This window comes from Mustela nigripes, chromosome 6, assembly GCF_022355385.1.
Source record: "Mustela nigripes isolate SB6536 chromosome 6, MUSNIG.SB6536, whole genome shotgun sequence".
Lineage (NCBI taxonomy): Eukaryota > Metazoa > Chordata > Mammalia > Carnivora > Mustelidae > Mustela > Mustela nigripes.
The window spans coordinates 139,970,848-139,989,865 of NC_081562.1; the positions used below are offsets into that span (position 1 = coordinate 139,970,848).

The 19,018-nt window shown below is 36.0% G+C and overlaps 1 protein-coding gene across 1 annotated transcript in view; it reads right to left on the reverse strand.

Annotated features, from left to right (window-relative positions):
- Positions 1-4,359: 4,359 nt before the first annotated feature.
- Positions 4,360-19,018, reverse strand: part of ITGB1 (integrin subunit beta 1) — a 45,477-nt gene continuing 30,818 nt past the window's right edge. The window contains exons 10-16 of the mRNA XM_059404372.1: positions 17,371-17,511; positions 17,006-17,205; positions 14,991-15,229; positions 14,545-14,767; positions 13,690-13,922; positions 11,820-11,986; positions 4,360-5,592 (exon numbers count right to left, since the gene is read on the reverse strand). Of these exons, the coding sequence (XP_059260355.1) occupies positions 5,527-5,592; positions 11,820-11,986; positions 13,690-13,922; positions 14,545-14,767; positions 14,991-15,229; positions 17,006-17,205; positions 17,371-17,511 (1,269 nt within the window). The 3' untranslated portion in view covers positions 4,360-5,526. The remainder of the gene's footprint in view (positions 5,593-11,819; positions 11,987-13,689; positions 13,923-14,544; positions 14,768-14,990; positions 15,230-17,005; positions 17,206-17,370; positions 17,512-19,018) is intronic.

The window sequence follows — 19,018 nt, forward strand, 5'->3', positions numbered from 1 at the left end:
GTAAGTATTGAGAACACTGGCAACTATGTTTGCATGAGGAAATGACCTAAGGTTGAGGAAAGTTATCTACCCTAAATGGTCAGAAGCTTGCAAATAGCCAGGAATGATGACTATTCCTACCAGACTGGAAAACCTCCTTAATCCCAAAAGCCTTGTGTAGGCTACCCAGAAGGCTCTTGCTTCACTAAATCCAAGGATTTAGTGGCTAAGCCCTGGATTAAACACTGGTCTGGTTCTTTGTTGGGTGGGCCCCAACCTGTTGATATTGACACTCTGGGCTAGGAATGCCCAAGGCACATGTCCAGCCCCATAGAACTCCTCCTGAGCTCCCAGACATGTCCCCCACCAGGGCCAATGTTGTGGCTGGATGGACCATTGTGGTTCTTACTATGAGGACAGGATACATATAAGGAAGAAATCATCAGGGAACTTGAAAAAACAAGATTTCTTACTCACAGTTCTCAGTGGGTACATGAAATGCCTAAGGGTCACACAGCGAGGTAAGGTAAAGAGAGACAAAGCACAGCGAGATGGGTCCCTGCCATCATCAGGGTCTCATGTTTTCTGCATTTGCTCTTTATTGGCCAATCTAAAGCACCAGAGTGGCGAGCTGTGGCTCAGGAAGGTCAAGGTGGGGTTCCCTGAACAGTTATCTAGGTTGCCCAGGGCTTTCTGCAAGAGGGATCTTCATGGGTGGGGGCAACCTAACTCCTTATCTGGTTGTTTAGCTATTAGCAAAACCACTTGGATTGTTTCTGCCTTTTGGCCGTTATAAATGCTGCTGCAGCGAATACTGGCACACAAGCATCTGAGTAACTGCTTTCAATTCTTCTACTAAACTAGAATTGCTGGGTCCTATGGTAATTTTAGGTTTAGCTTTTTCAGAAACTGCCAATCTATTTCCCAAAGCTGTTGCACTATTTTACATTCCTCCCAGCAAAGCACACAAGTTTTCTAAAATTTTCCACATCCTCAACCAACACTTGCTGTTTTCCACTTTTTTTTAAATTTTTAATTTCTTTTCAGCGTAACAGTATTCATTGTTTTTGCACCACACCCAGTGCTCCATGCAATCCGTGCCCTCTCTAATACCCACCACCTGGTTCCCCCCACCTCCCAACCCCCGCCCCTTCAAAACCCTCAGATTGTTTTTCAGAGCCCATAGTCTCTCATGGTTCACCTCCCCTTCCAATTTCCCTCAACTCCCTTCTCCTCTCCACTTTTTAAAATTATTGCCATCCGAGTAGGTGTGATGTGATATTTAACAGTGGTTTTAATTTGCATTTCTCTGTCGTACATCTTTTCGTGTGATTATTGACCATTTGTTTCTTCTTTGGAGAAATGTTTATTCAAGTCCTTTGTCCATCATCTTTAATTTGGTTGTCTTTCTGTTGAGTTGTAACTCTTTATATATTCACCCTTTATCAGATATGTGATTTACAAATACTTTCTCCTGTTCTTATTACATTTTTATAAGTAGACTCCACATCCAACTTGAATTCACAACCCTGAGATCAAGGGTTGGATGCTCTTCCAACTGAGTGAGCCAGATGCCCCTTGTCACTTTCTTGATAACATCCTTTAATGAACAAAAGTTTCCAATGCTGATGAACTCCAAATCATATTTTTTCTTCTGTTGCTCATGCTTTTGTGTCATGTCTAAGAATACATAGATAAATCCAAGATTATGAAGAATTACCATGTTTTCCTCTAAGAGTTTTATGGCTTTAGCTCCTAGATTACGGATCCATTGTGAGATAGTTTTTGTACATGGTGTGAGGCGGAGACCTAGTAAATCTAGGGATAAGACAGAAACATAAAGTACAAGGGACATGTAGAAAAGCTCGAGGATCTGAAAGTGGAGTTGAAATGGGGACACTGAGACAGTACATTTTAAATGGTTGCTGAGAGGTCACTTAGCTATTTAAGGAGACCTGGATGCTGATTATCTCCCAGGAATAATCTTGATCAGCAAGCAATATTAATATAACATTGCTACCTCTAAGTAAATTCAGGAACATATCAAATACTACACATAAAATGAAGGCAACTTTGTCTTCTATAAATTATTACAATAAAGATGGGTTAAATAATGGAATTTAAATATTCTGAATAGTGTTTTCAGTCAGTGATTCATAATTAACTCTGCTTAATATACCAGTCTACTTTAGAATGTCTCAATAATAAACCCGGAGTAAATAAAAAATCCAATAAAATTATATGAAATATCACTAGTAAGCTTTTATGGGAACTCTATACCCTTTAAAAATTCAGAGAAGAGGGGCGCCTGGGTGGCTCAGTGGGTTAAAGCCTCTGCTTTCGGCTTAGGTCATGATCCCAGGGTCCTGGGATCGAGCCCTGCATCAGGCTCTCTGCTCAGCAGGGAACCTGCTTTCCTTCCTCTCTTTCTGCCTGCCTCTCTGCCTACTTGGGATCTCTGTCTGTCAAATAAATTAAAAAAAAAAAAAAAAAAAAGGAAAAAAAATTCATAGAGGATAAACCCAATGAACACTTAGAGGTATTACGGAAGGAAATGAACATAAGCATTGTCTTTATCACAGGCTTAAGGGAGTATTTGTTTCATGCATCATCCTAGCATTTTTGTGCCTCAGAGGTTCTAGTTGAGAAGACAGGTCATCCTTATAGTGGTAGAGGCTTAATGGGCTCTTCAATCTTGATCTAATCCAGCCCCTAAATCTGCTCCTACTGATCAGTCTGATCAGTCAAAAGCCACTTTGATTCTCAGAAGAATCCTAAAACACGAGAGATTCTAAAGACCCAGTCTCATGGGCTCAAAAAGGGTCCTGAAGATACTGTCTCCGAACTCCTTTGAGTACATTAGGTCAGAAACATCCAAGGCTTCAAGGAGACCGGCAATAAACAAAAGACAAATGGCCTCCAGTCAAGGCTGTCCCTCAAATTCTAGTAGCAACAGAAGGAAAAAGGGCCAATTTCACGTTTAAAAAGTTGACCATCGTGACTTTTTAAAGTAGCATGATGATCCATTCCTGTGACTCTAGGTTTTATCTGGGCATCTCTGCAACAAATGCCACTACTGACATTTGACACTCACCAAAGCATTCATTAATGATACTTACATTTTGTAAATTTTCATAACAGAGTTTGAATAAAAACAAAAAACTTTTAACTATTTTTTTATTTCAGGGTACTTATTTTTTAGAAAATGTTTCATTGGAGGTCAAAATATACTGTCACTAGGAAAATAAATATTTCAGTGAGAAAGTTCTATGCGACTTCAATCAAAGCTAATTTCCCATCTCTTGAAATTGTATTTTGGAATTACAAGTTTTACAACCTAAAATTATTCAAATGTCAATGCTCTTACAGTCAGTATGAGAAATAAACTCTATACAGTTCCACCAGCTTCCAAATAAAAGAATTTCCATCTTTGTAAGTTGTAATATAAAACCTGAAAATTCACCATATTTCAGCCTCAAGGACATATATGTCAGGAAAAAAAAAACATGTATGTATACAACAGTGCCTTTGTTCCTATAATATTAAAAATGGTTTAGTCTAAGCTAGGAAATACAATTAAGTGGAATAAGTACAAACGGACACCAGTTTTTAGAAACGGGAGGATGCCGCAAATGTGAAGTTGAAAGTCTGAACACAGTCCTCCCCCCAAGTGTTGCTGACACTTGTTGTATGCTCTAGGAAGAATTATGTCTTCTAATATACTTTACACAAGTATGTTTTATAGGTGTACATACTTTCTCACCAATAAACCAAAACCAAATGAAAATAAAATTTCCTTATCAGAAAAGTAACAGGGACACCTATGGTGCTGTCAGTTGAGGGCTCCACTCTTGGTTTCAACTCAGGTCGTGAACTGACTTGTGGGATTGAGCCCTGGGCTTGGCCAGGAGTCTGCTTGAGACTCTCTCCCCCTCTGCCCCTCTTGCTCTACTCTTTCTTCCTCTCCCCTTAAATAAATAAATAAATATTTAAAAAAAAAAAAAAAAAGGAAGAAAAGTAACAATCCTGTCTGGATCTTAAACAACAATTTCCAGCTTCTAGTTACCAGTTCTAAGATACTCACAGAGTTAATCCTGCTTGATGCAGGGATGAAAGCCATCTCCCGCCGCAGGGTGCAGGGAGCAGGGAGCAAGTGGCCCAGAGAGGGCTGAGGATTTAACCACTATTATTTAAAGAGCCCAGAGACAGTCTGAAAAATCTCTTTGATCACACCACTTTCCTTCTGTCGCTGGCACATCTTTTCTTTTTTTAAGAAATATATTTTATCTTCTTAAGTGAAATATCCATTAACCAGAAATACTTTTAGTCAGTCTAAGCTATAAAAATGTCATGCACAGAAACTGACAAAACAGCAAAACATCCAACTTACATATTTTAGGCATATTTATTTAATAAATAACTTCAGTAAACAGCATGTAAAAAGTGAACTGTTAAAATTAAAAGGCACTTAACACAAGAATGTGACTAGGATGAAACAAAACGGGCAAATGGTGAGAAGGAAATATACAGTGGTCTGTTACAGCGTGGGCCGAAGGGGGGACGTGAGTAAGTGAGGACTGAGGACTTCACATGTTCATTAAAAAGGCAAATTTACAGCTGAAATGTCAAAGAAAAAGTACTGGTAAAAAAAAAAAAGTCTAACCCCCAAATTGCAAACAAATACATTAAATGATTAGAAGAGGTGAGGTGATAAAAAGCACCAGGCTTTAAAAGAAATACAATGAATAAAATAAATTCACCCAAAGGTCCTCAATTCAGCAAATATTTTGTAAATTAAGGCCATTATGTAAATGATGCTAAATTAAGGACTTTTTTGCAGAAAATTTCCCATTACTTTTATCCAAGGCTTGTCTTCCTAAAGTAAAGGCAACGAGTTACCAAGACTAAGTAACTCTTAAAATGGCACACAGGTTTTAAAGCTATGTTTTCCCTTCCTAACTCTCTTTCTCCCGTGGCCTCTGTAGATCAAATATTTCAACTATTTTACACCAGTAATTCCCAATATGCTCAGTCTTTCAGATATGTTATCAGTCTTGTCTACTAGGCAAAGAGCAAAGTAACAAATTTAAAACAATTCTAAACTAGCTACGTCGGACATTTACTTTGGATTCTGTAAAACTAAAACCTGACATATCTGTAAAGCTAAAAATCAATTTTAATACTTGATTAATGGAAACTCTCAGCATACTCGTTACTTTAACTACTGTCCTTTCAATCACTCTAGCAATATCACTTAATCCCCAGTAAGAGCCTGATTTCAACAGTCCAGGAGGAAAAGGTCAAAAAGGCACAAAGTGACCTTCGCTGAGGAGGATAAGCATCGTGTCTCAAGTTTTTTTGTCAGTCCCTGGCATTGGTTATAACATTATTTTCAAAATAATAAAAACCTTTTTAAATTATACATATTGTACATTTCCAAAAACTGCACATGAGAGAAATCATAGTGCTACTGCCCTAAAGCTACCTCACTGTGACTGTGAAAATTACCACTCTGCACTCAGTGTCGTCAGTCTGCACAGGTCACGCTCATTTGCCCTCGTACTTTGGATTGACAACAGTTGTCACAGCACTCTTATAAATCGGATTTTCACCCTAAAAAAAAAAAAAAAAGTAAGAAAAACAATCGGTTTACTAAAATCGTGTAGTATTATTAAACAATATTGAAAGTGAATGGTCATTTTTGGACATTCTTTCCATTCTTATCTGTCCAGATATCACACTCAATTTTTAAAAAGGCATTCATGGGACGCCTAGGTGGCTCAGTTGGTTAAGCGGCTGCCTTTGGCTCAGGTCATGATCCCAGCGTCCTGGGATCGAGTCCCACATCGGGCTCCTTGCTTGGCAGGGAGCCTGCTTCTCCCTCTGCCTCTGCCTACAATTCCACCTGCCTGTGCTCGTGCTCTCTCTCTCTCTCTCCCTCTAACAAATAAATAAATAAAAATCTTAAAAAAAATAAAAATAAAAAGGCATTCATAAAAGTTTACACAGAAATGAAACCTGAAAGCTTGGCTCTTGAAGTGGAAAGGTGACCCTGTAATCTGGCATCATTTCATTCCAGAGTCCTTCTACACAGCAGGATTAAGAATGTCCTCCATGGCAGAGAATGTGCTATTTATTAAGGCTTCTCTCCTCTCAACTATAGTTTTGAATGCCTGTCTTAAAGAAGAATTAACCCCTCTGCCATTAATTGCCTGATTCTTAACCCTTCATTGTGGGTAAGAAGGTTCTTGATAATTCCTGGGAATCCTGTACTGTCATCTCTGTGAGGGAAGCGTTCTCCTGAGGCTCTTCCACCACAGAACTTACTGATAGAGACAGTCCTGTGACAAGGCTGTCTGTCACAGGATTGCTGAGGGTCCTGTGCCTCCACAAGTTGTCACATTGCCAAATTTGCTTAAAATGTTAACACAAATAATACCATTCTTCATGAAATAATTGTTAACCTTCGGTATCACACTGGTAAAATGTTTTATCTTTATTGCAATACTAAATTGTGTTAAAGAGTACTGAAATCAAGCCCAGCGAATGACTCCAAGCCATCAATAAAAGAGCTCTTCCAAGATCCAAAAATATGCAGGCACTGATGTTTTCAGCAGGCAAACAACATACACTCCCACACTACCATTTTCTTAAAAAACAAAAACAAAAACAAAAAAGAACAAAACCCTTACAAAACCCTTATGCTAAGAGTGATACATTTCAATATCTACTATAGCAGTTTCTTTCTCCTATCCTTAAAAGCCAACTGAGAAGTATGGCCATAATCCTCTATCAGAGGAAATTACAGTGAGCACAAATCAATAAATGTTAAATAAAAACTTAAGGTATTAATTTTTAGGTAAAAATTAAGACTTTGAAATGCTGTTTGGTTTTGTATTGTACCATAGAGCCATTTGTGGTGACTTTTAAAAATATTTGTAGAAAGCATCTAAATAGTGATTTTTGCTTTTAAAATTTATTTATACTTCACTGCAGATTATATTTGGATACGGCTTTTATTGCTGCAATTTTTGCCCTCTACTAGGGTACAATCTGGTGGATGACACACATGCAAATAAGTTAAGGCACTTTGATACAGTACAAAATACAACTACGTACACAATATGGGAGCAGTAAAAGAAAAAAGGGACTTAGAGAAGATTAAAGGTATTTTCAGAGAACTTGATTATAGATAAAATATTAAAAGATAAATAGAAACACAAGGAAAATCGAAGTTCATAGGCAGTCAAGGTCTAGGGGAAAAAATGTCACATTTGTGTAGAAATACATAGAGTTTAGAAGTTTTTAACAGTGTGAGTGTAAGTGTATGTCCTGAGGTGTCAGCAAGGGAGAAGAGACAAGAGAGAAGGACAGTGCCAAATCCTAAAGGTCCTGTAGGCCACCCTGGAAAGACTGAATTTTATTGCACAGATAGGAAATCATTGAGGAAAGTATAGCGTGTAAAGTTGGGTGGTCCTGAAACACATCAAATAAACCACTACCACTTCAGCTCAGCAGTTAGTCTGAATTCCTATTAAGACAGGACACTATATTTTAGTCCAACCCCAATCCCACCCCACAAAATACAACTTGACCAGTCATTTCAGAAGCATGGAACTCAGGATCCCTCAGAGACAAACATTATATAATCTGGATGATTAAAAAAAATACAGGAGGATATCAACTTCTTATCTCTTATCCAACTGAAGCTAATACATTATTATACAGATATTACAACTGACACTTCATAACGGAGACAGGAAACTGGATCCTGGCAACTACATTCCTAGCAAGTTATATAGTACAAATAAGTTAAACTCTCTATTTCCATTCTATTTCCATGATGCTAAAACTAGATTCTTCCAAATATACTGACAAAAACATATCACGATTTTTCTTTAAAACAATACATTAGATCAAATATTTCCTACTTAAGAATTGTAAGGGGGGTAAACTCATATATAAACCAAACCAAACAAAAAAAAAAAAACCCCAAAAATAAAAAAAACCCAGAAAACAAAACAAAACAAAAAAACACCCAAATTACTGATGAGTCCAAAGTACATAAGGCAGAAACTTACCTTTGGAGAAAAGTGCCTTTTCATATACACAAATGTTTATATATTTATTATTACATCCAAACAAAAGTTTAACATGCAAGGTTAGAGGTAAAATTAAACTATCTGTGTTAGGCATCATTTTTAAATGGAGGTAAACTAAAGTAAACCAGATTAGTTTCCATCGTTCAGAGTGCAACCCCACCCCTATCTTGAAAAAAAAAAAAAATTAAAAGCATATTTAAATCAAGAGAAAAGGCTTATATTCAGCAGTGAAGTTTTCTGCACTCAGTAAAATGTCATCTTTATGTTTATACTGGAATGACTGAGAGCAGTGGCTACAGAATCATTACGGATTATAAGATAACATACTAGATAGACAACACACAACTGTGAGAGATTAGGAAGCTGCATTTAAATTTGCATAACAGCAAGGAGGATAGACAATTTTTTAATCCACTTTAAAATTATAAAGTTAATAAATTTGACTTTACCTACATAATAGTCTTACGACATAAAGTAATTACAATGTCTGTTCATTACCTGAAATATGTTAACGACATAATTCATTGATTGGTAAACGCTGGTCCCATATCAGAAAAGTGTTTCACAATCAAAATTTATTTTCATTGCTTAATGCACATTAATTTCTATTGTTTATTTCTACTTTAATTTTTTGTGAGAAAACATCTCAGAATAACCGGTAGCCATTAATTTATTGGATTTCAATAATGAATAATAAAATTTTAATGAAACTTTTACTTCTTGAGTTATCCAAAAGGCTTATGTTGGCTGAAGAAGTAATTTTAGCCAAAATTAATGATATAAACCTTAAGTTTCACTATTACTGATTAATTTCCTTCAGTGTACAATTTCATGTGTAGTAAAGGTAGAAATTACACCTTTTAATAGAATACACAGAAATTTAACTCATTTGAGAAGTAACCATATAGAATTGTCAATATTTGACCTACCAAAAAAAAAAGGGAAGGAAGGAAGGAGGGAAGGGGGATAGGCAAGAAGGAAGGATGGATGGATGGAAAGAAGGAAGAAAATTGAGCAAATCTGTTTCCTTCTAAAAATACTCCATGGAAAGGATTAAGAAAAGAGAACACACCAAGTCTAGACTACTACAAAAATGTACCAGCCTGCCCATATATGAATGTGACAGTAATCTTCTGCCATCAAATTTAATTTTGCCATTGAATAAGTCTTAAAATCTGCTTAGAAATAAAAGAAAAATCTGACAAGTAATGGTTTCCAACAGTCTTAAAAACACTGAGCAATCCTGTATTTAAAGTATACTCTCAGTAAATAAGCAAAAAAAGTGTCATTAAGTGGTATGTCTGTTACAATGTTTGTCCAATGCATTAATATTACAATGTTACTCTAAGTTACTACAAACGTTAAAAAGCTGAAATTCTCTATAAAGAATGATCTACCTCTTCTTACCAGGTAACAGAGTCTCCTGAAGGTGAGTGACTGCTGCTAGTACACTGTAGTGGGTAAGAACACAGACCCTGGAGTCCAAACTGCCTGGGTCTGATTCTGAGCTCTTCCACTAACCAGTCTTGTGTGAGCCTGGTCAAGTTACCTAACCCTTCTGTGTCTCCATTTTCTAATATGGGAAATTTTAAAAAAATGTCCTTGGGAAAGCAAAGAGGAATTCTGAATCACCAACCAAGAGAATCTGTTCTTATTATAACCTTTTAAATCAGTTTTGGAGACTTACATAATTGTATCAAAATATGCTAGAAGCATTTCATGAAAATTCAGATATAAGGAAATCCTGACCACTAAAAGAAAATAAAAAATAATAAATAAAATAAAATAAAATTTTAATAATATTTAATAATATTTTATAAAATAATAAAACAAAAGAAAAAATAATAAATTTGTCATTCATGTAAAATGTACATTCACCAAAACAGATGACCCTAGCTCAGTGAATAGGAAAAGCAAGCCTTATTACAACTTTGAATTTTCAACTAAATTTTTATTTAAAACTGTAAATGGGACTTTCTCTTTAAAGTCTTATTTTTTTTTAAGAAGTTCAGTGTTAGATTTGAATATTAGAACCATTCAATAACCAGAAAAAAAAATACATAAATAAAAGGTCTTCTGGTTTTTAATGGAATTTCAACTTAAATCAAGAACTAGAGAATCTCCAAATAGTTCTAGAACCAATGATACTGTCGTTGCATATTATACCAATGTTTCACCAGGTCACATTTATTTTACTATCTTGCAATTTAGATTTCACTTTTATTTTTCACTATTTCACCCTGAAATCTCCATATAGTGACTCATATGTAAGGATAATGCCACCTGAAGCGCAGAAGCATCGTGAAAATTATAAGTGACAGGCTGGTATCACAAACGCAGTTCATTAGCCAGACACCCACACCCACACAACAGAGGTTATTAACAGCTCCCCGTTAAAGATGTGACAGCTAAGCTCTGAACAGCCACGCGGCTCAATGCTGTCGAAGGGCTGGGCTCTGACCCCCGGTCGGTCTGACCACAAAGCACGTCCTCTTTTTACTACAACCCAGCTGCTGCTCCTGCACCAGAGAGCTGATTTTAAAGCCCTTGGAAACACTAACTCTAAATTAACACACACACCAAAAAAAGCCACAATATAGCCGTATAAATAAAGCCAGACTTTAAAAAAACAGCACCAGTGATAAAGCACACACAGTGCAGTAAAAAATAATACGAGTTCACATGCAAAGACAGAAAATGAAAGAAAATACGAACGGCAACTTAGAGACCAGCTTTACGTCCATAGTTTGGATTCTTGAAATTATTAATAGGACTCTTGTAAATCGGATTTTCTTGCTAAAGTAAAAGAAATAGTTTCTAATGATTTCATCAGAAAAAAAAATTGACATGTATAGTGTTTAACCACTATAAGAGAATTTTCACTATGTTATAAATTTTACTTTTATACTTCCAAATATCATTATATAAAAAAAAAAACAAACTGCAGTAAAATGCAAATGACTAAAATTCATTTATACTTTAAAATTACCAAAGACTGCCTTCTTGTGTCAAAAGATAAATATATGAAGGCCAACATTTGGCCACCCCACCCTTGGACTTCATATTTCAAAATACATTATATGCTAGCACAACATTCCACTCACTTACAGCTTTTAAAAATTTTTACAAATGTTATTAAGTTGTAATTTGCAGAATGTTAAATATACCCCCTTTAAGTATAGAGTTGTACATACATACCCACAAGCAAGATCATCCCAAGAAGATCCCTTGTGCCCTCTCCCCCCAACTCCAGCCTCTGGAAACCACTGATTTAGTTCTGCCCCTATAGTTCTGCCTTTTCCACAATGTCATATACGTAGAATCATAAAATGTGTAGCCTTTTGAGTCTGGCTGCTTTTGATTAAGGTTCTTCATTAGAAAGGAGAGAGAGAGAAGCTTTCCACTGATTATCTTTTTACACAGGTAACATTATTTAGAATTCTACTTTACATGAGATGAGAAAAGGCAGAAGAGCAGATTTAAGATCACAATTAGGAAATAAAAACAATGACCACAGTATTCAGAAGATCCTTTCTTAAAATGTCTTGTTTTAAGGGGATATATTTAAGATGTTTTCTGCTTTTCACTAAATACAAGTTCTCTGAGGGACGAACTTCCGGAGAAATAAAAATACTTAAAGAGGACTTTAATAATCAGTTTTAGAGTTAACAGACAAGCCTTAGAAGTGTTACATTGACTTTGTAAACCTCCTTACATTTTAGATGTTCTGCAACTTACCGTGTCCCATTTGGCATTCATTTTCTCCTTTTCGAATTTCGCAAATTCCCTTCTGTCATGAATTATCATTAAAAGCTTCCAAATCAGTAGCAATGCAAGCCCAATAAGAACAATGCCAGCAACCACGCCAGCTACAATTGGAATGATGTCTGGACCAGTAGGACACTCTGTAAAATCAAAAGGAAAGAGTGAGCCCACAAGGAATGATATAGGCAAAGTACGGCCCAAACTACAAAGACCTCATTAGTCTCGTATCCAAAACATATAGGAATAAAAACCCAAAATAAGTAAACGAAAAGAATTCTGAAGAATCTATAAAAATGATTCTAGAACTAACAAGTGACTTTATAAAGCCATAGGATACATGATCAATAAATAAAAACTATATGCATTTATATTATACAGAAGTTCATTTCTACATACTGGAAATTGAAATTTAGAAAATAATATGTTTTACAATAGCATCGAAAATCATGAAGTACTTATGTGCACATCCAACAAAATATGGGCAAGATTTGCATGCAAAAATTACTAAGCACTGATGAAAGAAATCAAAGACCTGAATAAATGCTAAGATGTCACTTCTCCCCCAATTTGATCTACATAAACTCAGTGCAATCCCAATCAAAATCCTGGCGGGAATTTTATAGATATCAGCAAGTTAATTCTATATGCACAAGGAAGGCAGAGAACTACAAGTGTTTCAAAAACACTCTGGAAAAGAACAAAGTTGGATATCTCCTATCACCAGATTACAAGACTAACTATGAAGTAACACTAATTGAGATACTGTGGTATATTGGCTAAAGGTCAGATGCTCAGATTAATGGAACAGAATAAATAATTAGAAATAGGCCAACATACATAAGATCATCTGATTTTTCAACAAAGATAGAGAAGGGTCAATCTTTCCAACACACAGTGCTAGAAAGACTAGACATCCACATGCAAAAAACTGAACCTCACTCCATATACTAAGAATAACTCAAAATGAGTTATAGACCTAAATGGAAAACCAGAAACTATAAACCTTCTCGAAGAAAACACAGGAGAGAAGTCCTTTTGATCCTGAGTTAGGAAAAGAGTGCTAATGTAATAGTAAAAGCAAGATCCATAAAGAAAAACTTGACAAACTGTAGTTCATCAAAATTAAAGCTTCTTTTAAAAAACACTGTTAAAAAGGTGAAAAGAGAAGGAAGCATTAACTGGTAAACAATATTTGTCAAACACATACCTGGAAATGCAAAACAATACAGAAACTTCCAAAAACACAGTTTGCCTATTTCTTACAAAGTTAAACATATGCTCACCATATGCTCTGAAATTCATTCCTACTACACTTCCAAAAGAAATGAAAATTTACATTTCACAAAAACCTGTATACAAATGTAGAGAGAATATACAAAAAAGTGTCTATAAAAATCAAAATAAAAAATGTTTCATCTTCTGAGAAGCTGAAAATTTCATGCTTTACAATATCCTTTAACAAATTATCTTTCCCAGTAGTACCTAAACCTAAATCAACCTCAAACTTAAGCGTCATCAATAATGATCTAAGTCCTAGTAAGTTCTTGGTTAAAGAAGAGTCCGGCAGTATGCTGAGTGTATGCCAACTGTTTTATGTGGATTCACGCATTTAGTCTTCAAACTCTCCACTCCTAACATTCAAGACCTGCTTTCTCTTTTCCTTATGTCTTATATAGTTAACAATACTATTTTAAGCTTTGAGATTTAAACTGCCTTAACTTGAACCTAAAATAATCCAGCTGGAGGCTATCATTGGGTGTTAGAGAAAATGCCAAGAGGCCTAAGTAGTAGCAGAAAGAAGAAAAAAGAAAAAGAAAAGAATGTACAACGATCAGATTTTTACCCGGAGTCTCTACAACATGAACGATGGCCTCATTGTTCCCATTGACTGAGTATGTGAAATAGAACCAGCAGTCGTCAACATCCTTCTCCTTACAGTGGGACAGGGGATCAACCTGGCCTGGCTGTGGTAATTTGTCCCGATTTTCAACCTTGGTGATGTTGAAATGTGAACATTCCTGTGCACACGTGTCTTTCTTTTCTCCTTTATTGAAGGCTCTGCACTGAACACATTCTCTGTGAAAATACAAATTATATTAAAAAAGTATTTAAAATTTAAAATGAGTATTTGCTGAAAGACTATTTCCTGTGAATAAATGGAGGCGCACAGGACACTTCTAGATGGAAAAATTAAATATAAAAATGCTCGTTTCCCCAGTGAAATTACATAGTACAGTTCAAACTAAAATCAAAAAGAGAAGTAAAAAAGTAGTAAAATAAGACTAACCTTAACAGACATTATAAATGCATAGCACAAAACCAAAATGATTTCAACAATGCGTTGTTGATACAACAGTTCTTCAAAAGGCAAAACGTTCAATTTTGCTTAGTTTAGTCAAGAGACAGTAATTAAACAAGTGGTAATACTAATTCACAAAGGTCACCATGTGGAGTCAAAGACATAGCCAATTCGGACCAAAACGATGGCACCAACTACTCTCCTATAACAAACTTAAGTATCATACAACAAACACCAGCAACTGAGAAAGGATTTTTAAGACGCAGAGCGGGCCACCGTGTGTCAGAGATTTTATTTCCAGCGTGACCGAGTATCAGTACTATTCTGGTTCTAGTCTAATACTACACAGGTCAACAGACAGCAAATACCAACTGTTTCCGGCACCTGGGAAGGACTTACTTATGTTCCGCACAGACACCGAGGCAGGTCTGACACATCTCACAGGTCGGCCCTTGGAACTTGGGGTCAGTGCACTTACAGGCGCCACACTCGCAGACGCCCCGACCGTTGCAGATCTGTCCGTTCGTGGCCAGGCACGAAGTTGTGTCCAGAGAACAGTCACAGGCACTGCCAGTGTAGTTGGGGTTGCACTCACACACGCGACACTTGCAAACACCATTTCCTGGGATTAAGAATATCATTTCTCACAACAGTGGTAAAGATATCAACCATGGCACCGACTTCAAAGTCAAAATAAGCAGTGATGTAGAAGAACACGTAGCTAAGGATACACGGACCCTACAGTGCTGCCCTTTTTCTACTTATTCACCAAGAAAACTCCTAATGCTTTTTTACTGTATTAGATGAAATCACACTTTAGAACGATTTTCAGACCCTTTTCTCACCTCCACAAATTAAGCCATTGGATCTATCGCAGTTGAAATTATCACACTCGCAGAATTTTCCGGAATAAATTTCATTTGTATTATCCCTCTTCCTACAAACACACTGTCCACAGACACACTCTCCATTGTTGCTACAGATTTCCGAACTGTTTTCTTTCCTGCAGTAAGCATCCATATCCTCACTGTTCACTTCATCCGTGCTACATTCGCAATGTCTACCGACTCGGCCCTCGTTGCACCTAAAGAAAGAACCCAAAATTTCAATCACATAAAATAAAAATTTAAAATAACAAGTCATACTGTGAGAAAGATGGGGAGAGGAAACAAGACTGTGAATGGTATCTTCAAAATACAATTATATTAATGGGAGTGTTCACACCACATGTCACAGACATGTATGAAAGTGTTCATATGTGCACACATGTATGTGTGCATGCACCAGCTAAGTTCACATGGAATATAGGAAAGAGACTAGGAGAAAAAAATGTATTCAGGAAAATAACCATTTTGATCAGGATGAAAATATCATCTAGCACTGAACAGGTAAACAAAACATTTGGAAATATAGGAACAACTTACTTTAAAAGAGTATGTTAGTTCTGTTCTCAAATGATATGCTATCACATTTGGTATTATAGATGAAGCATCTCTAAATTTAAAGCAATGGTCCAACCATTAATCTAAAAAAGTACAATAAACACGCCCCAAAAAGTGCACAGAAGTTAAAGAAAAACATACTGACCACAGCATTTAAAAATATACTATTTAAAAACAGGTACATCCTATGGGTCCAGACTTTTCGGACACACTGCATTTTTTGAACAGCCAAGGGTTAAGGACACTGGAAATATACTAATGTATATTAGTATATACATTATGTAAATAATGTAAAGGGGAGGAAGGCAAAATATTGTTTTTTTAAAGATTTATTTATTTTAGAGAGAGTGAGCATGGACGCAGGCCCGCAGGCTGGGGGCGGGGGAAGAGAGAGAAAGAGGGAATCCTTAAGCAGACTCCCCACTGAGTTTGGATCCAATGCTCCTAGGCCTCAATCCCACAACCTGAGACCATGACTGGAGTTGAAATCAAGAGCTAGCTAGCCACTTAACCAACTGAACCATCAGGAGTCCCAGGAAGACAAGACATTTTTAAGATTCTTTAGTTAATGAATTTTACTAAAAATGGATCTACATGACTCCATCAGGACACATATAACATAAAAAAGTAAAATGTAATATTTAAATTGTTATCTAGAATAGACAACTAGTAACAGATGGTGAAATCCAGCCATTTATTTTTCTCATGATTAAAAACCCTTCAACGCCTAGTCATTTGGGGCTGACCTTTCAAAATACTCTCCTCTTCCTCCTATCTTTCAAGGAGAAAGCTATATTCAGAATCTATTCAATCTTAATTTTTAATTAAAAGGTAACCACCACAGTGTAAAAAAAAAAATTTTTAAATGATTCGATTGTAGTTTTATTAGCAGATTCCATGTTCAAAAAATAGTTTCTCTTTTTACTTTCACAAAATATATTTGTTTTTAAAAAATTATTCCAACAATGCAGAAGTACATGCACAAGGTGAACACCCTTTACTGCTTCCTGGTTCCACTTCCCCGATAAAACCACTGGAAGTTTGATATATCTTCCTAAAACCCTTTCTGTAAATGTATTTTATATAAGCTTATTTAGCTCTAGAAAATTCAGATTGCTACTATATGAGGGGAAAAACCCAAAAGCTACCTTAACAATTTGTTAAATGTATGTCTTAGATGGCTATAAAATTTTTTATTTCAAAGAACATCTTCTTGACAAAAAAGAAGGCAGGGAAGAACTTTCTATAAATACCACACAAGATCCTCAAACTGACCTCATGGTGAGCAGCACTGGTTGAAACAAAGAATTTACTTGCTCTAAACAGACTTTTTTCTGGATTTCTCAAAAGAGCCTGCCCACAACTTTCTAAACCTAATGTAGCTCTCTCTCTGTCATTCTCCATCAACCTCAGCTCACCTGCAAGCTCCACACTCGAACGTGCCATTTCCTTCATGACACTTTGGACTGCTAGGGATGCCTTCGCTTTGGCATTCACATTCACAGATGAACTCAAGAATAACTTCTACTTCTTCAGTAAAGCCTAGAGGCTTAATTTTAATGGTTTCAGAATTCTTATTTGGACATTTATTTGAAGTTATGCTAATTTCAAATTGAACCTTGAAGGAAAAAAACAATTAAATTAACCACTAGGCAATTTAAATCTGTTAAAAAATATTTCAAAATGCTCATTTCTTTTACTATTTCTCAAATTATAAACTAGATTTGCTTATAAACAAGCATTTTTTTTTCTTTTTCTTCAGAAAAATGCTTATATAACTTACCTCATCTCCAATGGAAATATTGGAACATTTTCTTCCATTCTCCCCAGTTCCGTTTACTCCATTCTTACAGTAAGATTTGTAATTTATTGTTACTCCTTCTGGTAACTTGCTATTTTCCAAAATGACTTCTGAGGATAGGGACTGAAAGAAAGACAACTATAAAATATACTGAATGCATAAAACCAACAGGCAAAATGAACTACTAAGAAATGTTATTATTTAAATAAAAGATTTGGAACCAAATCCTGAATGACCAGAAAACACATGACTACAGAGAAACAGGCTCAAATCAAAATTCTTCAAAATACTGTACATGATGGTCCATATACACTATGGAGTATTATGCCTCCATCAGAAAGGATGAATACCCAACTTTTGTAGCAACATGGACGGGACTGGAAGAGATTATGTTGAGTGAAATAAGTCAAGCAAAGAGAGTCAATTATCGTATGGTTTCATTTATTTGTGGAGCATAACAAATAGCATGGAGGACATGGGGAGATAGAGAGAAGGGGGTTGGGGGAAATTGGAAGGGGAGGTGAACCATGAGAGACTATGAACTCTGAAAAACAATCTGAGGGTTTTGAAGGGGCAGGGGGTGGTCGGGGTACCAGGTGGTGGGTATTATAGAAGGCATAGATTGCATGGAGCACTGGGTGTGGTGCAAAAATAATGAATACTGTTATGCTGAAAATAAAAAATAAATTTAAAAAAAATACCATTTCATGAAAAAAAAAAAGAATCCCCTTGTAACACACATATTCATTTTGTCATTTCTTTAAAATATATATCACCATGGAAACCAAAATTTTAAAATTCAGTAGTAAAGGCAAAATGTAATACGTTCCTTTAGGTTAAGACTTTTATTTCTTATGAACCTTCTTTGGAGGGTCTCCTTTAGACATCTGTCTTTCTCTTGAGCCTTAAGCACAAGGACAGTTGCCTCTTTTAATTTGGATACTGCATTAAGGTATCAGGGCTAGATAAGTCCAAAAATCACAGATTGTGCTAACAAGTGTAAGTTTTATGTCAACTCTTATGTCATTTGTGTTTTTACAAAAGATCAAGCAAATTAAATACTAGGACAAAAAAAAAAAAAGAAAAAAGAAATCAAAGGAGTCCCAAAAACCCATCACTAAAGAAGACAGATGGCAAATAAGCATCGCATACAATGTTTCACATTACATGTCATCAGTTCTATGCAATTTAAAACATGAATAAGACATTACTATGTATCTGTTGAATGGTCAAAGTCCAGGCAACAACAGGACTAAATGCTGATAATGATGTGGCACAGCAGAAGTGATCATTTTTTACTGGTAGGATTGCAAAATGACACAACCACTTTGGAAGATACTTTGACAGTTTCTTAATAAAATAAACTTGTCTTAACCATGCAATCCAGCAGCCCACAACGCACGAAAACATATCCACATAAAAACTACACTTCAGGATGTCTGGGTGGCTCAGATGTTGGGTATCTGACTTTGGATCCAGTAATGATCCCAGAATCCTGGAATCCAATCCAGCATTGGGCTTCTTGCACAATGGAGAACCTGCTTCTCCCTCCACCTGCTACTCTCCCTGTTTGTGCTCTCCCTCTCTCTGACAAATAAATAAAATATTTAAAAATTAAGAAAAGAAAGTA